The sequence below is a fragment of the Prunus persica genome, chromosome G6 (assembly GCF_000346465.2).
Source record: "Prunus persica cultivar Lovell chromosome G6, Prunus_persica_NCBIv2, whole genome shotgun sequence".
Classification (NCBI taxonomy): domain Eukaryota; kingdom Viridiplantae; phylum Streptophyta; class Magnoliopsida; order Rosales; family Rosaceae; genus Prunus; species Prunus persica.
In genome coordinates, this window is record NC_034014.1 from 16,952,429 (window position 1) to 16,978,020 (window position 25,592).

A 25,592-nucleotide genomic window follows, 5' to 3' on the forward strand; every position below is an offset into this window, starting at 1 on the left:
AAATCGAAGTTTTTCTCTTGATTGTGAAACTCGAAGGATTCATTTATTCACAGATAGAGAGACATGTAGTCATGACAGGGGCTTTTCATTTTCCTTTCTTTTTTATTTGTAAGTTTTTAAAACTCTTTTAAATTGATTTTTAAGGGTAAAAATTAATACTAAATCCAGTTGTTAAAAAGTTATTCACATGTCAAATTTTGAATGAGGATATCACCAGCTGACGTGTAGTACGATACTGTTCTATCATTTCTCCTTAGGTTGTGTTAAAAAATAATAATAAATAATAAAACGAAAGTAGACAAAAGCCTTCTTGCTCGCTCCATCAACACCATCCCGCGCTTATTCAAAGCGGAAGCGACATAACCAAACGGACTTCACTATCCGAGTGGAGTGGGTGGGTTCCCATACTCTGTTCGTTTCCAGTTCCTCCCATTTCCCAAATGTCGGAGCCAATCATTCTCTCCGATGAAGAAGACCAGAATGGCCTCTCAACCCCATTCCAACCATTCCACTGTAAGAAACGCCGAACCCAACTGGACCCAAACCCAATCCCTACGGTTCTGGTCCTCGACGACGACCCGACCCCACAGAAGCAGCCCGGCCCCACCTCCACTCCTGACTTCGTCATGGAGACCCCCATGTCTGATCTCGCAATTGTGAAATGCACCAAAGCCCCTTCCCACTTCCAAGCTAGGGTTTCAGACTCCGAGCACAAGTTCCCTGGTTGGTTGATTTGTGTTATTTCACCGATTTGAGTGCTTTTGGAAATTCTTATTTGCTATATTTTGTTTTTGTTTGAATTAATTATTTATGCATTGTTTGTTATATTATGATAATTTTTACCTCTTTTTGGTTAAACTTGATTCAATTCAAGGTTTTGTTTGTTTGTCTTTATCATCAATACTGTTCTTCTGTATATTGAATCAGTTGTTTAGTGTTTTGCTTCAAGTTATTTGTATGTGCGTATTAAGTGTTTTGGCATTACAGTTCTGTTACGATTAATTGGAATATAGGTTCGACGATCACTTGGCAATATAGTTTTGAGTTCCATTTATCTGTTCTTCAAAATTTTAGTATTAAGCCCTAATGCTCAACTGTGAAATCCCTGAATTTGAGTAGACGGGAATTGGGAGATGGGTCAGTCACTGAAGATGATGGAAACATTGAGGAAGAAGTAATCAGCTTTTATAAAAGGGTTTATACAAAAGAAGAAAACACAACTTGGTTAGAGAGACCTTTTCAGGACGATGAGATGATGAAGGCAATTTGGGACTGCTGCCAGGATTAGTCACCCGGTCCCGATGGTATTTCTATAGCAGTTTATCCAGTGTTGCGCTGTGTTGATGGTGGACTTGATGAAGTTTTTGAGGAATTTTATAGAAGTGGGGTTGTCAATGAGATCACTAATGAAACGTACATTTTCCTTATTCCAAAGAAAACGGATGCATGCAAGTTTGGAAAGGTTTTGCATCAAGCTTGTGCAAGATTATGTTGAAGGTTTTGGCTCTGAGATTGATGCAAGTATTAGGGGATACAATTTCCTTCTGGTCAAGGAGCTTGTGTTAAAGGAGATTTTGTTAAAGGAAGGCAGATATCAGAGGTGGTCCTACTGAATATGTAATGGTGGAGGAAGTGAGAAAGTAGAAAGAAGGGATAGTCTTTAAATTAATTTCCAAAAAGGGGATGTATGCAAGTTTTGAAAGGTTTGGCATCAAGCTTGTACAAGATTATCTCGAAGGTTTTGGCTCTGAGTTTGAAGGAAGTCTTAAAGGATACAATTTCCTTCTGTTCAAGGAGCTTTGGTTAAAGAAAGGCAGATATCAGAGGCGGTCCTAATGAATATGTAGTGGTGGAGGAAGTGAGAAAGTAGAAAGAAGGGCTAGTCTTTAGGTTGATTTCAAAAAAGCTTACGACCAAGTGGATTTGAATTTTTTGGATTTTGTGTTGGGGGCTTTGGGAGTTTGGAGGAAGTGAATGAGGACAGTATGAAATTTGTTAATTTTTCTGTAATTATTTTCCTTTAGTTGCTGACATTTTGAGCGTTAATGTTGAAATCTTTGTTTAGTTTGCAATATTAAACATAAATATATATATATATATATCAAAAAAGATACGGCAGTCAGAACAGCCTCAGCCCAAAATAAACTAGGGACAGAAGCTGAGTTTGCTTTTTTTCTCGACTGGAAGAGCTGCCGGAACTTCCCTCCTAAGGCAACTCTTTGTAGAATCCTTTTATAAAGGGATCCAAAGCCCGGGTGAGCCTAGACGAAAAATAACCAGATGGAATTAGCAGTATTTGGGATCTCCTACTCGTCCCACCTCATCTGGTCTCTTAAGTTCGGGAAGCTCGATCAACCCTTGCTAATCCAATCCAGTAAAAAACGAAGTGGCTCGATCAAAGGTTTTGAGATTTCTCTTCTCTTGTTTGTCTCTTAGGTATACCCTTAGCGAAGCGTTCAACAATACCATCACCATTGGCTGACTCCAATGAAACCATTTCTACAGCAAGTTATATATATATATAATTTTTTTTTTTTCACAGCCATACTGCTCAGCGTTAACTTTTGACCTTACTGGCCTTTTGTTTACATTCAGGTGTTAATGGACTGATATGTTTGGAATCTGATAATGAGCCTGAAAGTGGTCATGCAAGGAAAAAGGGGAAGGAGATTGAATCCATCGCTAGTGGGTGTGATGTGGTGAAGGACTTAGATTGGAGGTTTAGTTTTGTTGAGTCCACATGTTCTCTTGGTATGTTTATGTTGTATCTGGCATTCCTTTGGTTAAGGTTGGGTGTTTGCCTTTATTTATTATTTTTGAATTTGAGAATATTTAACAAAATGATCCACTCCCTGGAATATGTTATCCTTTTAAAATGGACTCATTAAATACATGTTTATCAGGAGATGCTGAGCTAGCACATATGTCTGAGGGGAATTTTTCACAATCTACTTTGCAAGATGATATTGATCAGGTATTTTGTCCCAATGCATTGTGGTAATTTCCTGTTTTTTCTTTTATTTAAGTATTATCTATTTTATGGCTGTGGACAAGAAACACCTTTGGCTTCTATTCCCAGTTAGGGTCAGAGGTTATAATTTCTATATGTGCAATTGACATTCTGGTCTTTCTTTTTTTTCTTTTTTTGGGTCAAACATTCTGGTCTTTCATGTTTAATAATTATGCTTGATAATTCAGAGACATGCTTCTAGTTACAAGTGTGTTTTATTTTGTTAATTTCTATAGGAGGCATTGCATTTTCTAGAATTTAAGAATTACACGGTTCCAAACGGTACCAACTTGAAACATTACTCAAGTACTTAGTTATCTTTTACTCATCCAAAACTTGATGAGTTTTAAATTATTCTGATTTGGATGTGAAGACTACTTGAGGAGGACATTTCAGATAGGACTAATGAAAATTTAGTCCAAGAAAATGTGGATTGCAATGGATGTTATGGAAGTCTTAACCATTTATGAAAAAACATGGAACTTAAAGTATATTTTCCTTTGGTAGTTTTGTATATAAATGAGTACAGAATTTTTTTAAAAATAAGTAAAAAAATATTAATAACCTTCTAAAAACACAAACTTGTGGACACATACCAGCGAAGAAAAAAGGTTGTGGACACGTTGTCCACTGCATACAAGATAATATGCACAGCCCGCCAATCTGCAAGGATAACAGCGAGCTAAATCCCAAAACTCAGGAGAAACCAATGCACCATAGTGAAGTTGAAAATCTTACTCTATCCAAAGAATCTCTTTGCCCTAATCTCTATATATTTTAAAACATTCTTTTGCTTCTTTCCAACCAAATCACCCATAGCATCCAACACCTCACAGTTTTAGATCATCTTTGCCCTTTTCCTCCCTCAATCTGGTGGAATAACCCAGCTCAGTTCTGCCTCCTTAAACAATCTCCTCCACAAATTTACAGCATCATGAGAACAAGTTTCTAGATCCTCTTCATTTCTGTTTACCAATCAAGAAAAATGTTCTCTGTACTTTATGATTTTGTCAATCGTAGCTGAAGTTTTTCTATAAGCTATTTTGCTTATAACATATTGACATTAACAGTCCAACTGTAGTACCAGTCTTGCAGTATAGCAATCATCTGGTTATGTCTAATTTCCCTTCTCCCACTTTTTCTTGCGCTCGATTGTCTAAACTTAAAATGCATAATAGTTGGGAAAATCAGGCTATTTGTGGACAGTTTTCTCTGTTGTTTTTCATTCTTTTTTGTGGGCATGTGCTCTCTGAATTCAATTATTATTATTGTGTATTCATGAGACCCCGTAATGTTTCACTTCTTAATGTGCTCATTTTTAAGGAAGGCATGGTGTGTGTTGATGAGGAAATCACTTTTTAATTTCTGCTATTTCACACATCCAAATCCTCAAATGTAATGTCATGATGAGATTAGGTACTTGATTATCCAGAAAATAGAATGGATCAGATGGGAAACATCATGAAGCAGAGAAGGACTACAGCTATTACTGATAATGAAAACATTACAAAAGAAGCAACAGGAAGAAGGAAGCTGACAAAAGAGGAAAGAACGCGCTTAATGGAAGAAAAGAAGCTAAAGAAGATAGTAAGTTGTTCTTATGATCTGTACTGCATTTTGTCTAACAGAACAATAAGCTGATTGATATCCATGAAAAACAGCAAGAGAAATTGCAAAGAGAAGCTCTGAAAGCTGAAGCAGCAGAGATGAAAAAAATACAGAAAGAAAAGCAAAAGTGGGAAAAAGGGAAGTTTGCCCTAAAATCCATCGTTGCTGAGATTGATTCTAAAGTAGTGGAGTTGGGGTCAGTTGGAGGTGTGGTGTCATTTCTCTTTTTCTCTTAAAGTACTTCACGTGTGTATGTATCTCATATCCGTTTATATCTGGTAGCTGAGAACTTATTTAAACTTTATTGTAGGAAATTTGCTTACAAGGTTTGCTGAAAAGGGGCTAACATACCGTATAACATCAAATCCAATTGAAAGATCAATTGTCTGGACCATGACTGTCCCAGAACATATTTCACAGGTAATAGGTGTATGGAATGGATGATTTTCTATATGCATCATCATATCATCTCAGACTCTAGTAGTTTTCGCAATAGGAAAATTAGCTGGAATTTAAAAATAAAAATAAATTCTGTATGGTTGAACATTATCAGCCTTTGTGCCCTAGTGGATTATAAGATTAGGTCAATTCATTTATTTTATAAAAATAGAAACCATAAAGTTAAAGGTTTATTGTGGGTGTATGCGTGGCTGGAAGGCTCACTATCAAAGGACCATGATGTAAAATGATTGATTACTATTGTGTTGCATCTTCATGGTTTATTGGAAGATCTTTCTTTAAGGATTTCATGAACGTCAGCCTCACAGATCAATATACTTTACATCTCACTATCTCAGAGGCATGCCTGACATAACCACTAACCATTAGTGTCTCTTGTTGGAATATATGACAAAAATATTAATTTCTCTACTAAGTAAATGAATTAGAATTTATTTTTTGTGCATATATTGCTTCTGTGTATCAGTTATAATTTTTTTTCACGTACATTAACCTCAATATCTAATTGCAGCTTTCCCCTGAAGAAATAGAGATTCAATATATATTGCTCGTGTATGAAGCTGAAGAGTTTTGTAACCTTGTCATCAATGAATCTCTTTTGGATCATGTTTTTAGTGTTCGAAGTCGTTATCCATCGTATACAGTGTGTTATCTTACAAATAGGTTGATGGCATACATTAATAAAAGGTGAGGTTGCTGAAGATCCAAGGTTACCATTGTGCATCTGTAGCTCATTTACTTAGCTAAAGATATGCATTATATCTTGTATTGAAATTTTTTTGCTGCCATTTGACTCATTTCATCTTCTGAGAGTGTTATATGTTAAATCTTTGAGGTATGCTGCATAATGGTTAACACGATTTAGATAAACATAGTTGATTACTTAGCTAAAAGCTTGAATGTTATTTTTCCTTTCAGTAAGTAATTAGAATTTTATTCAAATAGGCGCAAGTGATAAGTAATTGGAACAGATTAATATAAAAGTCAAGCTTTGTTATCTCCCTGTTAAACAGATGGAGCTTATGCAATGTTCAATAAAATGTATATGCTGCTTGAGTATTATTGATTGATTATGATGTAGGATATGGGTGAATCGAGTATTTGGGTAATTTAGCGGAAGCGAAAACAATGAAAAAACAGAAAATAGGTGGTAAAAGACGCCTTGGCTTCACACCAAAAGAGTTTTGGCTTCACACCAAGGAGTCTCCAATCTCTGGAAAGTAAACTTTTCTTAATATCTCAAAACTCAACTTTAAAGAATTACATGGGGGGTATATATAGCAAAAAACCTTGAGACAATAGGATAAAAATCCCTTACTAAAACAGAAATCCTAATCCACCAAGGAACTAATTCGAATAAACTAGGAAACTTAAATCAAATCCTACTAAAAATCTGGAAACTAAAATCCTAGTGAAATCTGGAAAACTAGAGAATCTAGGAAAGTAATAAACCAAGAAACTAACTAATGATGTCCGCATCAAGTCCCCCTGGCTGAAAAGATCTCAACTCGGGCGAGATAAAGCTGTAATAACATTCCAAAATGTCGGGATCAATGTGTGGCAGGTCCTCCTTTGTAATCCGAGTACCACGAGAATCTGGTTTAACTTCCACTTGACTAGGAACTTCTGCATCTTCCTTACATTCTTTAAGCGTAATGATATGTAGAGCTTTGGCTTTACCTACTTTGTCTTGCTTCTCTTTGTTTGTTATGGATTGATTCATGAGCTTGGGTTGAAGTGGCTTCATCGGGATCTTCTTTCCTTTATGGATGAACGAACATATATTTTCTTGACCCAAGATGGTAACATTGTAATCGTAGATCCATGGTCTTCCCAAGAGAATATGATTCACATCCATATCCACCACATCACACCACCATATATTTTCTGCTCTACTATAATATGCTAGTGTGGGTTTGTGTATACTGAAGATCTGCATCACATTGAATTTTTTACAATGTTAGGGAAAAAGAGCTGTACAAGAACCCGACAAATCATAGTGGCCGGAGACTCCCACCTGTTGAGGAGGTTGAACTACTAACATTAAAATACTTGGGATTGCAAGACATTAATGCTTTTTGGCCGTTCATATATGTCTTGCAGAACAGTGGATCTTTAATGGTTTAGTGTCCTGACTTCTTCCCTTTTTAACAGGCGCTCGCAAAATTGACCACTAATTTTTTTAAAGTACACTCCAGGCAGTGTATGGATGAGGCTGAACTTGCGGAACATGTTGTTGGTTTAACATGCAGCCTGTCATCCTGCCAATTTAGGTATTTGTTGATTTTACTTTTCTAAACCTTATATATGCTTATACATTATACACTCTCATTTTTTTTTAAAAGTTCTGAGGATCACATAGCTTACTCATGTTTCGAACTTCCAAATTATTTTTTCGTTTTATTTTATATTACCTAGAAAATAATAGTCGTGTCATTTGGTACAGTTATTTTTTCATTGTAAAACGACAAATGCTCTCTCTTTCCATTGGAATTTTCACATTTTAACTGGTCAATATTTTGATTCTACCTTTTGTTTTATAAAATTGCAGAAAGAAGTTAACGAGATTGGATGTAAATGCTAATGGATCCCTTATCCCTAAGGACTGCCTTGACCGAAATTTAATTAAAAAGAGCCCATGGTGAGTAGCATGATGTTAACAGATTGATCATTTTACTAGAATTAGAAGATAACAGGATAGCAGATTCAGAAGGCAGAAGTCTGGATTGTCAATAAAAATTAAAGATGTGACTTCGTATGATGAATGTAGCAACCAGTGATAACGTGAAGCCTACTTTTAGGGGTCTGAACTGCTTAGGGCCTGTTTGGGACACTTCTACTTGCTGGAAGCACTTTTGTTAGAAGCAAATCAAATTTTTTTATTGAAAATCCAATTGCTTTCTGGAAATGTCTGGAAGTGCTTCCTTTAACTATTCTGTTATACACGGCCAAAACACTTTTGGTTTTGTGATTTCGCTTTTAGCCCTTCTAAAAGCACTGTCAAATAGACCCTTAAATTTTTGTTCCCAGCACCAAAAGTAATGCATCATTTTAGAGTGTACAGATTTTATTCATCTCCTATGGTTGTTCTGATAGTGGTTCTACTTATGTCATTTGATATTCTTTCTTATTTCCTCGAGGGGATATAGTATCTTTGAATTCACTTTCTGGACTGCAGGTCTAGATATAGGCCGATGAGGCTGCTCTATCTCCTTTTTAGGATGGTTTGATCAGACAGAAAGGAGAAGAGGAACCATGATGAAAGTGAGAGGATAGAGAAACCTGCAAGCCTAATTGTCTAGTTAGTTGGGACTAATCCCCCCTTCCTCCGAGCCCTCCAACCATTGCCCCCACAAAATTAGACCATGGCCTTCCGAATTCAAACTGGATTTCTGGAATTCTAGGAATATTGATGACTTTAATTTTAACTAATCTCCCAAACACCAGCATGCAACAGTTTACTTGGTCTTTGTTTTTTTTTTTCTTTTCCTATTAGTGTTCTCAGCTAATGATGTCAAAGCAATTTTGGTAGACACTAGGTAAAACATGTTGTTGAACAAGCCTTCTCTGTACAAACTAATATGATTTGTATGTTTTTCATAAGTTTATCCATTTTATACTTGAGTACTTTATTTTTGTTCCTAATTAGTATCTGCATCCAGGTTAAAAGCTTTGGTAGCTATCCCTAAGGTACAGCCACGATTTGCTATTGCTATATGGAAGAAGTACCCTACCATGAAATCTCTTTTGAGTATTTACATGGACCCAAATATATCAGTAAGTATAATACGCCTTTTTCTCTGAGTGTGTACATGGATCCAAATCTATCAATAAGTATGGGCTTCAATCTCTCTGGATTTTAGGGGCACTCCCTTCTTTTGGAACTTTTTTTTTGTTCAAATTGGAGTGCAGTTGTTTATTAGAGTTCTTTTGTTTCTTTACTGGTTCTATGCTATTTTGATGCTGTTTTACAGGTCCCTAGTTCTTTGCTCCTGTGGACATGTTGTCTATTGTTTTGTGCTGTTGCTCTCTTGTTAATGAAGTTTTGTTTCCTATCAACAAAATAAATAAAAATTGTGGACCGATACCTTAGTAAGCAAGTTAAAGTTTTGAACTTAGCCTCACCCATTGGTCTTGTAGGAGCCTTGGCTTGTTTGGAAGATGGAATCTGTAATTTTGGGTTGCATCTGGCTACTAGTCTGTTTTGGGAAATGAAGAGAGATTAAGAAATGCAATGGAACTCCCAAGTTCTGAAAGGAATTAATAGTCACTATCCTCTTGGTTAAAACATTTCAAGGAGGAAGGAGGAGCAATTTGCGATAGAGTTAGACTGCTTGCTTCTCTCTGGGCATCTCTGTCAAAACATTTAAAGAACATTCCTTTCAGAATAATCATTTTTTATCCCGAGGGGGGAGGGGGGAGTTTTGTACTGAGGGCTTACTGGATAAGGTTGCTTGACTTCGGTTTCAGGTGTATTGACTGGGTTAGAGCGTTCTAACTGTTGTTTTAAGTGTCTGATGGACCACTTCATGTTTCTTGTTGTTCCTTTTGATTTTTACTCTGTAAAACATGTATTTCTAATAAAGTAAAAAATTGGATGGGTTTTCTGCTTCTTGAATAACCATGTATAGTTTGTGTAATGCATATGACAACTGAATAAAATGTTTTGTTTGTGATATATATCTGCTCAAGAAGTAAATAGAATACAGCCATGAAATTCCAATAGAAATGGATTTTGATTAATATGGCCATTGTTCTATGCCATTTTGAACATAATTGCTTTAGTTGTCTCTTAAAAACAGAAGAAAAAAAAAATTGGAAATTGCTTTGATTGAGTTCATTGAGAAAACAATTTGGAGGTTTAAGTCGCCATGTATAGTTGGTTGAAATATGCCGACTCGCATGCTTATAGCTTGTGCAATATATGTTGATATTGTTACAAGATGAGCAGCATGCACATGCCTTTCAGTCTGCTTCATCAGTGTAAAACAATGAATTTTTTGTTCAATTTGCTTTTCTCTGCAGGTTCATGAAAAGGAATTTCTGCTGAAGGACTTGACAACCGAAGGTTTACTTGGTGATGATAGAAGATTAGGTGAAGTTTGTTCCAAGAGAGTGTACAGAATACTTATGGCACAAAGTGGATGCATCAAAACTGATGATGTCGAGGATGGTGCTGATTTCTTCAGGCATTAAATTTCACTTATATGGGCAAAATCAGGTGCGCATATGCTTGTTCCTCTTCATCTAAAAATTTATTCTGTAATAGAGCCATTTCTTTTTGTTCTTTCTGTGTCAAATACAACTCTTCAATTAATTTCCTCTTTTGTCCTTTTTTTGTTAGTAAAGCAGCAAATATTTTACATGGATGATGAGTTAAGTTTTATAAAGGGTCAATTACAAAATGCAGACCTGATTTATAGGTTGATTTCAATTTAGCACCCGATCTATAAATTCATTCAATCTACACCCTCCATCACTTTGTGCAGATGTTGCTATTTTACTCTGTTCTTGTTATTGCTTCTGCTCTTTGTGCAGATGTTGCTATTTTACCCTGTTCTTGTTATTGCTTCTGCTTCATCAAGATTGTATTGCTCATAGAAGTTTGGAACTGTGTCTAGAGTGTAAGGTCACTTTTCCTACACAGTAAGCCTACCATGTTTTTCTTACTGTGCTGCAAATTGGAATCCATGTGAGATTTGAGTGTTTTTTTTTACCCTAAGTGAATGATTATTCTAAAATGCCAACACTGTCTAGCCCAGTTGGAAAGGCTTAGGTTCAAACCCCCGTGACACCTTGACAATGTGTGCGTAAGAAAACCCCCTTTCCTCTTCCTAACTTTGATAAATAAATAATAATAATAATATAAAAGAAAAAGTAAAAAATAAAAGATAAATTCTAAAATTCTAAAATGAAATCGGGCCTTGTGGGCTTCCCAACCTTATGAAATTATGGTGGGCCATTCAACTCCTTTCCACACCCATATTGGTGGTTTCACTCCTCCACTAGGCCAACCCCACACACGTTGGCCCCTACCACTACTAATTGATACCCAAATGACACATCAGTAGTGGGTTATCCTATTGAACAGTAAAACAGGTCCACCACCATCTTGGTCCACGTGTACTCTCTCTCTCTCATGATTCCATTTCATATAACGAGGAAAGCACAGTACCTACTCCATCTATGGTGCCACCAAACTTCTCCACTAAGAAAAAAAATGTTTACTTTGTTGTGTATAATTATTTGCCTCCTGATTGCACCTTGTATACTGCTTGCTTATTATGATAATTTTGTTTTAAATTTCAGTATTTAGTACTTGTATTGGACGCTATAAAAGACATCATTTACATTAAAAGGATAATTAAATACAAATATACAAAAACTTAGTTTTGAGTATAAGCACAATTGGGAAAATTTAGAGCGTCCGAGTTTAATTAATTTTGTGGGTGTCAAATGCTCATTGCTCATAAATTACATAGCATATTCCATATAGAATTATCTAAGCAACTGCCCTGAGTAATATTATTAATTGTCCGCCACCATATCCTAACGCAGATTTTGTCCTGCGCACAATTCCCAATAATTCAGTTCTTTAATCATCAAGTAAGGCATGTCATGGCCCATGCATGCCGCACTTGGTTATTTGGGTTGCTATTCTGAGTTTCTCACACCGCATATATATTTGGAACTGAAAGGTACACTTGTAAGGCCTCCCTCTCCCTGAGCAAGTTCTGTAATGGAGAAGAGCAAATCATTTTCCGGCTACTACTCGACCGGCTACACTGAGGCCCAGTTTGGGTTTGAGGACCGGTCGAAATCATACAGCTTCAATGGTCCGGTCAGCTGCAGCAAGGTAGATGAGTTGTCTTCAACATCTGGCAATCCAGAGCTGGAGAGAAGGAAGAGGGTGGCAAGCTACAACATGTATGCTGTGGAAGGTAAGTTCAAGTCGTCGTTGCGCAACAGTTTCAAATGGATTAAGGGCAAGTTTGTTGACAACTTCTACGATGAGTAGTGAACTAAACCGAATCCTCTTACTTTTTTATTTTCTTGTCAAAGTCAAGTAAGGTTCCAATTACTGTATAGTTTGTCAAGACCTGGTTAATTTGTAATGAATTTCTTGGGATTGAATCCAATGATTGATATATAAAATGGTTTTGACTACTCTTGATTTAAGCTGCTCTTGCAAAGGAACATGCTTCTTTTCCTTTGCTATCGGTTTCTTTTTCTGTATTTTAAGCCTAGCCTTTTATGTATTTATTTATCCAGATGTATAATTGTTTGTCTTCTATGGTTATTGATGCTTTAGGTTATCATATCACAATATCACACAAACCTAATCATTTGTGATATTGGCTTCTACTTTACGGTATTATATCTAAAATTACAACAATTACCAACAGTTGTATTGGAGATGTGGGATTCAGTCCTTTAGGATTGGATGGTGATCAAATCAGACAACTTACTTTCAATCCCCTTTAGTCTGTCTTCATTCTTCATCAACTAGAACCTCCGCTACATTAGGGTAGGTTTTCAATTCCTTTCGTCTAAATTTTCTATAATTTCTACGCCAAACAAGGGAGTATTTTGGCTCACCACATTAACCGAAGGTGTATGCTCACCATCACACTTAAACATGACACATGTCCCATTGCTAACTATAGTTAAGTTTTTATATGCAGAATTAAAAAGAAATTCAAAAATGGCCTACATCCCAACACTTTCCTCCCCACATCAATGGACCGGGCTGGGCTAGTCGGGCCCAAATTTAATGGGTTTGGCCTGGATCGGGTCGGGCTTTAAAAAGGAGAGAAAATAACGGGGTGAGCCGGGCCGGGTCGGGTTTTTTTAAAAAAAATTCAAAGTCCAAGCCTAACCCATAGGCCGGGCTTGAAAAAGCCCATTCAGTCGAGCCGGGTTAAGCCCAAGGGGCTGGCCTAAATGAGACTACTTTATTTTGTCTTGTTTTTCTTTAATATGTATTTTTTTTTGTCAATTCTTTTTTTTTCTTTCTACTTTTCCTCCTTTTTTTTTTTTTTTTTTCATAGTTCTCTATTTACATTTGTCTATATGTTTATGTCTCTATTTTTTTCTTTGTTCATAACTTTATATTTCTTCTTTTTTTCCCCATAAATAGAAAGATATAGTTATACAAACCCATATTAATGAAATCATATTTTATCTCATACTTCATTTTTTCAGTTCTTACAATGATAATAGATAATGATTTTCTCCATATTTCATTTAACTTGGGCTTTTTATATATATTTATTTATATGTATGTGAGCCTGTGGGCCGAGCTCTTATGAACGGGCTGAGTTAGGCTTTCTTGAGCTCAAACGGGCCTAATCGGGCCGGACTTTTTCTCTATGAGCGGGACGGGCCCCCATCGACCCATGAGCTCGCGGGCCTAATGATGACCCCTACCCACACGGGACCCTTCTCTCTCTGCATTTCTCCCCCCTCTCTCACACCCTAACCATCCACCGAAACAAATCCTTCCATCCCTTTCTTTACTGGAATATTGGATCTTGCTTTGCCAATCTTATTATTTATCATTAATCTGTTATTATTATTATTGCCATTTTTGTTAATAAAGTTTTTATTTTGATTTGTAACAAATCAGAGCTTCCTTTCTCAATCTCTGTCAACGATGTCGACTAGAAAACCTGCATATACAAACCCAAACCCTGCAAGCACCTTTCAGCTTACAAGCTCAAACATGGCTTGTGTTGTATAAATCAATCCAAAAGTGCCTCAGGGCCACCCCAAATGGACGGACAAGTGTTCAAAATCCTGGCACAGAGATACCCAGATGAAGTTCATGTAATGGGTATCAAGGTAGACTCTGTGTTTGTTTAATTTGCTCTTCAATCCCATGCTCAAGCCACGCCATTTTGCATACCCAGTCTTAGATTTGCCACGACTTAGTTGTGGACACTGAAAGAGCTGAACAAGAAACAAAGTGAGGGAGAGAGTGCCAGCTAGAGGAGAGAGAAGAAAGGGGGAAAGAAAAAGAGAGGAAAACGAGCTGTGCAATTTTTCAAATTTTTTTTTAGTTCTCACATAAAACTTAACTAAGGTTAACTATGAGACAGGTGTCACGTTTTAAGAGTGATAATGAGCATACACATTTGGTTAATGTGGTGAGCAAAAATGCTCCCGCCAAACAAAAGAAGAAAAACAGTCCTTACCTTCTCTAGATTTAGCAAATAGTCCTTCATTAAATCTACAAATGAAAGAGCACTATAGGGGGCATGCACATAGCCGAAGGCATGACAAATAGTTTTGTCCTTTTAAAGTACGAACGATTACTATTCAATCTAAGATAGCTTGAGTACAATCACGAAGTAAACCCTGTACAAGACAACAATCAGATTATCTGAGGGAAATCGGTATGCTACCAGTCAAAAACCTTGTGGCGCTAAAATCATATCAGAATTTTAACAGTGAATTCAACAGAGTTTTCTTTGTATAAGGAGTGTCAATCCATGTGAAGGGAGAAGGTGACCTATTTGTAAGGTTTCTTGGGGTCCAAGGTAACATTAAACATAGGGCATGCAGAGAACCAAGTCCACCAACTCTTAGCGTTGGTGGTGGCCTCAGGAAAATTGGGGTTTCCTGTTAATTTAGAGGATTGAGAAGAAACAAAAAGTATGCGTATATTGATTTTTCAAAGGAAGCAATTAAGGAAGAGATTAATGAAGGTGATCTGGGTCATGATTGAGGACGAATGAGGTTGGGTTGGCGCTAATTAAGGCTTGATGGAGAGACTTAAGGCATGATGGAGGTATGAATCTACTGGCTGCCTTCAAAATTCTTCAGCAGCTCCTATGTCGGATTCTTCGTGGACTTTTCTGAAGCAAGCATTGGCATAAGATCCTCTGCCAATTATTTTGGAGTGTGTTTTGGGTTCAAGGGTTAAGCATTTTGGCCCCTCCCATGATTCTGGTCTTCATTTGTTGAGATTTATTGAAATTTTCTCCTTCACCAAGGATTTTTTTGGTCTACAGAGATACCAGCCTAACTTTCCCTCTTTGTATTTTTATATTATTATTATATATATTTTTAGCTTGGGTTAGCATGCCGTACCTTCTTTAGTACCTCCGCTTGTACCCAGTTGAAGCTTCCGATACATTTGGGGCCTAATGGTCTTTCGACTTACTGCAGTCAAATCCCGGCCACATTGTTCAAACTCAGATCGTAGTCTCACATCAAATTCGACCACTGCTTCCAAATCTTGCACCTCTGGCTCACCCCTGATGGTATGGCATCCGGGACAAATCTAGAACAAACACATATAAAATACTGGTACAAATTTGTTAGCAAATCATGTCTATGGTCCAATCCAACACAATTGTTTCCTGGACAAGTTTAGAATAAAAGATCATCAATATATTACTACTTTTCTGTAATCGTTAGTTCAGTGCAAAACTAACTTCCCTTATTAACGTTCCATAGAGAATTTTGCATAAGTGATTTAGTAAAGAAAGGGTCCCAGATACAGATTTATTTATAGCACAAAATCATACAAGGGGAAAACTGAGACCGAAAAAAAGTGGGGAAAAGAATTATAAGCTTCTAGGCCAGGAATAGAACAGCTTGAGGTGATAAAGATTTGTTCCAATTGTCTACTCTTTGTCCAGTCCCAACAGTTATCACATCTTCTCCGGATCAAGATTTCGGAAGTCCAATGTAGAATGAGATCTGTGATAATAGGACAGTGCACTGCCTTCAGCGATATCTGTTATAGAGGCCCGCAAGAGGGGAAAGTCCTTGATTTTTTTAAGAACATCAGGGTTGATGTTCTTGAGAGCATTAGGATGACCCTCAGTGGTTGGGAATCGTTTTTTATGAGAACGGATTATTGGAGAAAGAGATGCATGCAAGTTCTCATATATGCTTGGTTTAAAATTGGAGGAAGTGCTGCTGCTTGCACTGTTGTTCCCCTTCTCTTGGCTATGCATGCTTCCCATCTCTTGGCTATGCATGCTTTCCATATCCTGGCTGTAAGAAATTCCCATAGCTTGGCGGTACATGTTCGGTTCTGCATTCTTTTCCAGCAGAAACTAAAGAAAGAGAAAAGGATTTACACCATGAGCTATATATCATATACCATGTAACTTCATAAATAGGAAAAGTAATTCAAAATTGAGTCTGATCAATCAAACAAAAATGCAAAACTAAGGATTTACCTTATTAGAAGATTCAAACTCTCCTCTGACCTCTTGGACCTTTCTTTGATGAAGTTCACGATTTGTTTGAGACAATTGTTTTGGTTTGGAAACCCTCCTTATATCAGATGGAAAAGCACAATTAAAGTAATTCATATGTTGGGTGTGTTGACAGCCCATAACATCCATTTTATATCTAAACAAGATAATTTAAAACCATTGTGGTTTTGTAGCATTTAATTGAAAGTCCTTGCCCCTTTCAGATTTTCTTTTGTTTTAGATTCAGGGAAAGCTTTCGTTCATTGCTTCTTTTCCTACAGTCTTTTTTTTGCGAGGCTCGTTTCTGCAATGTCTCCATTACTGAAAATGAAAGTTTTTCCTCTAATCGGGGACTAGAACATAATGGACAAATTTGTACTCAATTGAACACCACTCAAAAAACCTAAAAGAGCAGATTCTAAGTTTCTAACATCTTACGTATAAGGAAAAGGGAATTCAAAATGCTAATGAATTGGAACATTTAAAGGTTATCTTTGCGTTATAAAAAAAAGTAAGATTTGTTTTTTTGGTTACACGTATAAAAGTAAGATTTCAAATGGTAAAAGTTTAATAAAAAGGGAAATTAGTAAAACATATATCTTAATTTTCATCCAATCAAATTCAAATGTTATCTTGTGCTATCTTTCTTCTTTCAGCCTATTATTTATTAAATAAATCAAAATAATGACAGGAAATTGCATGTTATATATTTAAATAACGTACTTCCTCCGATCCCTGGTGTGAATCCACTCATCCTCCCTTTTATACATTACCGGTAGAGCTGAAAGGTCACATGCCAACGGACTTGAACTAAAGAACTGAAAGCAGAAAGAATTTAGTATTTATAAGTACATGTTGGGAGGAAGTACATCAAACAATCAAAAGGAAAATACTAAAATATATCACTAAGACATCTTTCCTTTCTCATTGCTATTTCTTCACTCATTCTGCTCTTAGAGCGACCAAATTTCTTCTTAAAGGTCAAGTTGTCCGCATAGATGCAGTTCATACTTGAAATTGTACTCATAAACTTTCATCCAACTCGTAAAGTAAAAGAGTAACAACATGGCATCCTAATTTTATCTCCCACAAAGAAAAATAAATTATGTATCTGGTTGCTGAAACAAATCAAAGATGACATACAACTGATAATGCTAATCCTTTTCACCAAGAGAGAGAGAGAGAGGAGAATTTATGCTATGAATTCATCATTATACAAAGCAATGATGACCTGCTAGACATTGACCATAAACTCTTAGTCAATTCAGAACAAATTCATGATTATGTTAATCTAACAAAACAGAGAGATTCAACCTTTCCTGTAGCACTAACTATTCAAACTCCTGATAATTTCACTGCATGAACTTCTTCAGTTGCAGAGAATGGGCAAGCAAACTAAAAGAGAAGGGACTAAAAAGAAGGAATGGAAAATATTGATTACAACAAAGAAAGAGCTTCCTGTTTGTACTCACGTCACTTTGGAGAGCAGAAGCAGCACTGCCCCGAGATGCCGGGTAAAGAGCAAGAAGTGTTGTCAAGAGACCAAATGATGATGTTGAGAAGTCCCTAAAGAATTCTTCAAAACTAGGTTTGTAATGTTGTGGTGGTCGGAAGCTTGTTGGTAGCTTCATTTTCTTCCAGTAATCATCTCCGGGTGAACCACAAAGCTTGAAGATCCTATGAAGTTGCTCAACCTGAATACAAAAATGCTCAATAGACTAAAAAGTGCCACAAATAAGATGGTTACATGCATAGGCTTACAGAAAAAGCGTATTTCAGTAATGCATAAAATAAAACCAGAATCCAATAAGATTTATTTCCAGCATAGAAATTAAAATGAAAAATAAAACTTATGTTGAATGTACAGAAATAAACAAAAACGAAAGTGCTTATGTGAAGAAGAATACATGAAAGATGCAATTGTTTCATTTTGCAGATGCCTCTCTAATTGCTCAAGATTTTTGTAATGGTGCGATGATTCATTTGTATTACTAACTCATGTGAGAAGGCAATAGAGCTCATTTAGTTTTCCTGGAAAGTTAGAATGCACAGATAATGAAGTTTAAAGAGAATAACTCACTGTCAAAGCATTTTACCTCTGTTCTCCCAGGCATAACTGGCCTCCCAACAAACATTTCTGCCAATAGACATCCTGCACTCCAAAGATCAATACCAACTCCATAATCTGTAGAACCTAACAACAGCTCTGGTGCTCTGTACCAGAGTGTCACAACTCGGCTTGTAAGAGAACGTTTTTTGGGAGGGAAAAAATTTGCAAGCCCAAAATCTGCAATTTTGAGCATCCCACTTTTGTCTATTAGCAAGTTAGAAGCTTTAATGTCTCTGTGTAGAATCCCATTCTCATGGCAGTGCTGGAGACCAGCAAGCAGCTGCTGCATATAGCACTTCACCTTTACAGAAAGCACCCAAATCAGTCTGATTAAGTTCATGGACACCTAAAATAGAAATAAGCTACAAAAGAACCTCTCTTTTCTCCCTTTAATAAAAGACCCTCGCCCCGCTTCCTATTCATTTATGTGTGAGGACGGGAAGGCCCTGTTTCTTTTCTTAAGAGGTGATTCCGAGAATTGAGTTTGCAACAATTAGGAATTGAGTTACAAAGTACAAATAAGTGCTTAAACAATTTTGCAAAGTTTCCAATGACACAGGAGTATTCTTTATCATTTGCAACCTTCATTGTCTCCCACTCCAAAGTTACTTATAGGACTTTCCTTGCCTTATCATGACCTATTCCTGGTTAGTTCACAAATTCCACACCTTTCTCAGCAGAATATTACACCAAAGTTGAGTTCATACTTATATTCCCAATACCTACATATAAGAGTTTTTAATTAGCTCTAAGGATGACGAAGAAAAATGCCAACCTGCGGTTCAGTGAGCCTCTGTCCAGGACGTGAGACTACTCTGGTCAAGTCCGACAGCATGAAATCAAAGACCAGATATAGACTGTACTGCATCCTTGATGTAGCTATCCCTTCAAGCTTTATGATATTGGGATGATCTAGCTTCTGTAGTATTGTTATCTCCCTCGCCATAAACTTGACACTCTCTGGCTCTGATGTGTCAAAGCGGACCTTTTTCAAAGCTACAATCTTTTTGGTGTCCCTGTCACGAGCTTTGTACACATTGCTGTAGGTTCCCTGGCCAATCTGCAAAAACCAAATATCGAAACCCAATTCAGGTATTGTGATACCCTTGTCCTCCAAGAAAGGCAAACAACCTTATGGCACGACTTATTTACCCACCCAACCCCCTCTGTCATCTAACACCTGAAGCCGCAGTTTGAATCTTTGGGCAAAACCCGATAGAGAAAGGATGATGATAGAAAATGTTAAAAAATTGAGCAAAACAAGGGTAGAGGAAGGAAGATGACAGAAATGACAAATAAAGGAAGTTATTCTAGCATGTCAAGTTCCTTCCATTCATACACTCCAGGATACAAAGAACCTTCAAGTAAAAGGTTTAGGAATTCAAAGAGCGCCCCGCAAACTCAAAGTACAGGCTTTGAATGTATCAAAATTACAAGTCCACAATAAAGCAGCAATTAAACATAAAATGTGTCGGAAGTCAGAACAATGAAAACTCATTTAAACTTATTCATGTCTATCCATCCAGGGAGCAAGGATGACAAGGGTGCTCAGCATGCATATACCAAACACTAAGACAAATGTAAGACATTGGATAATGTCATTGCGCATAATTAAAGAGTACTTGGTAAGTAATTACCTTAGCAAGTTTGTCATAGGAATCAGCAGTCTTCGGAACCAAGCCAGATAAGACATCTTCAGGCACATTCTCAACAAGCCATTTTGGCCAGCCACCCACAGTATCATCATCTCCTCCAATCTGCTTCAATGTAATCCTTCCTGAAACATTCCCACCATTTTTACCTTTCTCTGTCTCCCTTCCAATCACACCCTCTCCTCCTCCTCCTGCACCTCCTGCTCCTCCTCCTCCTCCTCCACCACCAGGAACACCAACACCACCATCATCAACAACCTTCTCCTCCCTATTAAACCTCACCACCTTAATATCCTTTCTGGAGTGTTTTTGGCTAATGGGTTTTCCTCCCTTACCTCCCTGGACATACCCATGATCCAATTTCAACTTGTGAAGGCCTTGAAGGCCATGAGTTGGGGAGTTAGTTTTGGTCTGAACACAACCCATTAAGGCTCCTGGAAGCAAAAAGTCTCCGGCTGAGTTTGGAGTGGACGGTAGCACCTAGGAGGTGACATAGCAATGGTGAAAATCAATGAAGGAGGGCATTGGGAGTGTAGCGAATCTGGTGATTATGCAGATGGTGAAAAGAAATGTGGAAACAAGAGTGATACTGCCGTCCCTCGGCCGGCATTGCCTTGGAATTATGGTAAAGGAGAAAGGGAAGAGTGTCATTTCACCACTGTCTTTGTCTGGCTCCGCATTCTCCGCCTTGAGAATATTGGGGGACTGAACATTGAACAGAGTTTCTTTTTTATTATTTTTTCCTTTCTCCATTATCGACGACTTACTTGGACTGTGTTCTGAAGAAGAATGAAGGTAGAATTAATACCCAAATTTCCAGCGCTCCACAGCTGCCTGCCACCTGCCTCTGCCAGCACACTGCATCCCTAAATCGTACTATATTTTGGGCATTTCTTCACTAAAACAGGCGGCAAAGTAATGGTTTTCCTTCGGTGCAATACGGGATGAATATAATATAAAATACGTACGTATATCATTTAGTAAATTTTGGGCTTTTTACCCCATATAAACTTATACCCCATTTAAATTTTGCTCATTCACCTCGAATACTAGGTTTGATCATCTTCAACTTCACTCTCTCACACCATTTGCCCGGTTGTCGTAATATTGTTACATTTTCCGTCAAATATAAGGTAAAAATGATCATTTTATTTAGTTTTTATTTCCCCTAACTTCCCTCCCAAACTTGTTACAATCACGGAAAAAATGAACTCTAAGTCGTTTTACCAAGTCCAATTGTGATAATAAGCAGCAACAATGAACTACCTGCACCCACCAAACCCAACGGCAAGCCACCCTCCCCTCCTTATTGCTAACCAAGCCGACTTTTCAGAGGGAAAAAAGGGATCTTTAGATGAAGTTTGAGGACAAGGGAAAAGGGGGAGTAGTTGGTGCATTGGGGATTTTGACCTTCGCTTTGTTCTTCATTGATGGTGGTGTGACTTATGGTACGAGAGATGGGACGAGAGGATGAAGCAGACTATTCGAGTTGGAGAACTAAAATGTAAATCAAGATAAGTTTAGAAACCATTGCTCCTAAAAACCCCAAAAATGGAAAACTACCTAAAATGATCATTTTTGACACAAAATGTAATAGATTATGATAGCTGACCAATTGTGCTAACGAAAGTGAGTTGAGGGACTAGTTCAGCTACTTTGCAAATTTAAGGACCAAAATGTGAATCGAATAGAAGTTCAGAGATAAATAATAAGTGACAAATATGAATAAAATGTGTGAATCATACGTGTGTTATTGCAAACTATTTGAAACGTGTATTATTCATGAAACTATGTGAGTATATATAATACGCGAACAATACTTCCTCTTTTTTCAAACAAAAATACTTTATAAGTTACATTCCCTTGGGATTTTAATACCACACACATCAGAGACATCCAACGAAAAATTACAAAACCAAATACATTAGTTGATATAACTATGTCCTCTTTTTGCCAATTGATCAACTACCATCTCTATAAGTAGGGGTCATCATTTAGTCCACGGGCAGCGGACCGAAGTGGTTAGGCCCACTCTAAGATTGGGTAGGGCTTGGGCTTTGGATTTGAAACCCTCGGCCCGCTCGTATATGCCCTTCTTTGTTTAAGATTTAATTGATACACTCCATAACCTTATTTTATACTTAATCAAAATAATGTAATATGTATGATAAAGTAATAAACTTCTTATTTTGTTTACACATTTTTATAAATTAAGTTAATTTTTTTAATGTTGTCTAAAATTTTGTAACAAACAAGCAATATATACACTATATCTTTTAGTGCCCTTTTTCTGTCAAGTTCAAATTTAATGGTTCAATAAAGAATTGGAAAGCTTATATTGGTTTTATTACTTCTAATGACACAAATTGCTTCAATTTTCATGATAACAATCCTAGTTTGAGATAGAAGTAACACATTTTCTAAGATTCATTTTTAGGTATAATATTTTTTTAAATATATTGGATATTGATCTAAGTTTAATAAAAGAGTTTGGTAAATATTTTTGTTTTCTTATGTAATAATCTACACTACTGTTTAAAATAAGACTCTTTATCTATTACTTTTGACAAAAAATATGTAACAAAAAGATTTAAAAGACTTAGTACCTGTTTGGTATTGCTTATTTTTAGCAATAAGTGATGAAATTTTTGAAAGCTCAACTTATTTTGAATCACTTATTTTGAATAATTGCTGTGAGAGAAAGCAATTAGGGAAAGCAGGTGATGAGCTGCTTTCATTTTTTGATTATGCGGGAATCAATTTTGAAGAGGCATTGGGTTTAATGAAACTTTCAAAATTGCAAAAATAACCCTGTATTTTTTTTTTTACCAACCGCACTTCTAACAAAAAGTTTACCAAACGCCGAATTGCTTTATTTCACAGTTGATTTATCTTAGCAGCAAATCTGACAGTGATTACTTTTACAACACAACAATACCAAACTGGCCCTTAGAAAAAAAAATATTTTCTGGTCCGTTTAGGCCCACCTCCCATTACGCCCGTAGACCCATTCATTTTTGAAACCTTGCATATGCTTCATGTCGTGCTTTGTCTGCTTCTTTTCTTTTCAAGTCTCTCTCAATTCTCAGTACGCCGTTCCTAGCAATTTGCTCCAAAAATTGTGCACATTCATTGTTTAAAGTGCTCCATCTCTTGGCATTCGCCTCCTTTCTCCCAATAGGTCTCGACTCAAGTTGGATTGGTGAGTTTTGATCCATTGGGGAGTCCTATAGCGAATCGGTTGTCGGTGAATCGTGGAGCGGATTCTCATGCAACATAAACGTCGGACCATTGGAAATAATTTTGAATCCCGGACAATTCTTCACAACGTCCCAACGTTGGTGATTCATGAATTTTTTTTGCATTGGGCCATGGCACCGAACCACATTTGTGCTTGCATAATTGTTCACCCGTTTTCGTGTTTTACTCCTGAGGTGGAAGGGCGAAGTTCCCCACTGGCTTGGAGACCACTTGTTGGTCAACAAGTCAGCTTTCTTTGGTGTGCGAGCGTGCCACTGCTAGCAATGTAAATCCTAGCAGACTTATTTTTAGATTGGATAACTTGCGCCTCAAGTTACTGACTTCTAAAACAAATGATTGTGAATTTGGGTGAGGAATATCTCCCAAGTAAGTTCTTTTCTTGCCTCAGACTGGTGAGGACTTTCATAATCTATCTCAGTATCAAATGGTTGTTCTGGCCAGAATAGATAATAATAAAATACTGCTTCAGGCAGAACTGCCTTTTACAAAATTAAGAAGGGAGAAATCAACTCTAGAAAGACAAGAAGATGGTTGGAATCCCATTTCTGCCTGGGTAGAGACTTCTGATCCGGGCTGGATTGGGTATGTCTGTGCTGGACTGTGCTGTCAACAACTTTGGCTGCTTGGCTTCAGCTGTAAATCGATACCAAAGTTCAATTTTGGCAGAGCTTCAATCTACTTCAAGCCTTGGGAGACTTTTGAGCGGGCAGAACTGCAGGAATTCTTCAGTTTGAAGGGACAGAAGTGGCTATTCTCGAGGATTTAGCAAGCTGGAACTATGCTGTAAAATTTTTTGAGGTTTTCATATTGGTGAAAACTCAGACTATGTTTGTCTTGGCTTTTGCTGAACCAAATTTGTAACGAGAAGGATCTCGTTTTCAGAAGACTTATTTTCTAAGTCTGAACTTTGGGATTCTGATCTAAAGCTGTTTTTTTCTCTTGGGATCCAAGTGAACTTTTTCTTATTTGTTTTTTTTTTGATTGATTGATGAATTGAATGTCCTTTGTTTCTTTGCCTTCTTTCGCTTTTATAAGAGATCCTCCTAAGGAGGTCATTTTTAATCTTTTAAATAATGGGCGGCAAAAAGATCTCTTATAATGTAAAGTAAGAAGGGTTTTTTAGATAGGTTCTGAGCAGTCACCTCCTAAAACCAGTCCCTTCCCTGGTTTTCTGGGTGGCAGCTTTCTAATTCAACCAACGCCACCGTCTGTGTGGGCTTTTTATGGCGGTTTTGGCTCTTTTTCTTTTGTATTTTCTGAGTGGTTCCCTGTTTCCCGTTCTAATTTAGAAAGCGTGATCCGTGAATTTCTTGGGAGATGGTGTATTGATTTGGAGCAAAATCTTGAACACAGATGGGTTTTTGATCTTCAATTAGCAGTGTTTCAGAGATGTCCCTCTCACATTTTTAAATTTTAGTTGAAAATGCTGACTTTTCCAAAGCTGAGGCAATCACGTGGGTGTGTCTTTGATCCCTTGGTTTTGAATCTATCGAAAATTACGGGCTGATCTTTTGAAGTCCATTTCGAAAGTTTCCACTTCTGGGCTTTCTTTGGGCTGAGGCTTTATTTCCAACATTCTTGGTATGAAGCCCAAACTGTTTGGATCTTAATTTTTGTTTTTCTCAAGTCTCTGGGCTGGGCAGGCAATTTTATCATGAGCCTGCCTTCTGGTCTTGAGCGTGCCGAATTTGGGCCCAAACAATGCCCCCTAAGTCTGAATTGTTTTGGAACGGTTCCAGACTTAATGTTTTGCCATTTAATTCGCGCACCAGTTTCTTCCGTGTTTTCGCCCACGTCTGCCACGTTTGCCTGCTACGAACTAGAGTTCGTGGGAAAACGGCTAGTTATTAGCTAGTTACTAGCTAATAATCATCAGGTGTCGTCCCATCTTCTTCTTCCCACGTTTCCGAGCCCCTATTTTAAAAGAAATTCAAATTCATAGCTTCTGAAAAAGAAAAACCCTAAACCTTCCAACTCTTGTTCCTGCGAGCTCTTTCTTCGAGATCTCCATAGCTTTCTTCAGACCCCCCCTTCTTCTGCTTCTTCCCTCGAATCAGAAATGTCTTCCCCAAGGTCCCGCGCTCAGTCTTCTTCCGCTCCAGTTCCTCCCGATTATATCACTGGGAGCGGGACTGATGCTCACGCGATAGAAATCAGGAGCAAGCTTCATCCCTTTGCCCAGAAAAATCTGGACGAGAATGTCCTTCATTTGTTCGAGAATACCCTGGTGTTAGGGCCTCACTGGTTTGGTCCTGTTCCAGCTGAGATGGCAGAAT

At 37.4% G+C, this 25,592-nt stretch overlaps 2 protein-coding genes across 6 annotated transcripts; one reads left to right on the top strand and one right to left on the bottom strand.

The window, feature by feature from the left end:
- On the top strand, positions 246-12,379 carry LOC18773240 (crossover junction endonuclease EME1B). Of its 5 annotated transcripts, XR_002272347.1 has the most exons (14): positions 246-723; positions 2,596-2,751; positions 2,904-2,974; positions 4,427-4,597; positions 4,672-4,825; positions 4,929-5,038; positions 5,589-5,764; positions 7,042-7,105; positions 7,232-7,350; positions 7,629-7,718; positions 8,740-8,854; positions 10,103-10,298; positions 10,616-10,701; positions 11,776-12,379. XR_002272347.1 is itself a non-coding variant. In XM_020567328.1 (13 exons), the coding sequence occupies exons 1-12, from the start codon at positions 441-443 to the stop codon at positions 10,271-10,273; spliced, it is 1,680 nt and encodes a 559-aa protein (XP_020422917.1). In that variant the 5' UTR covers positions 246-440; the 3' UTR covers positions 10,274-10,298; positions 11,636-12,379. The 5 variants fall into 5 exon arrangements, 4 of the variants coding, with proteins under 4 accessions (XP_020422917.1, XP_020422915.1, XP_020422918.1 ...); XM_020567328.1 differs by lacking the exon at positions 10,616-10,701 and having other exon boundaries at positions 11,636-12,379; XM_020567326.1 differs by lacking the exon at positions 10,616-10,701.
- LOC18774409 (probable serine/threonine-protein kinase At1g54610) lies at positions 15,496-20,926 on the bottom strand. Its single transcript, XM_007208663.2, has 7 exons — positions 20,041-20,926; positions 19,179-19,463; positions 18,390-18,704; positions 17,766-17,987; positions 17,017-17,111; positions 16,276-16,372; positions 15,496-16,149 (listed from the first exon to the last, which is right to left on the bottom strand). The coding sequence occupies exons 1-7, from the start codon at positions 20,479-20,481 to the stop codon at positions 15,739-15,741; spliced, it is 1,866 nt and encodes a 621-aa protein (XP_007208725.2). The 5' UTR covers positions 20,482-20,926; the 3' UTR covers positions 15,496-15,738.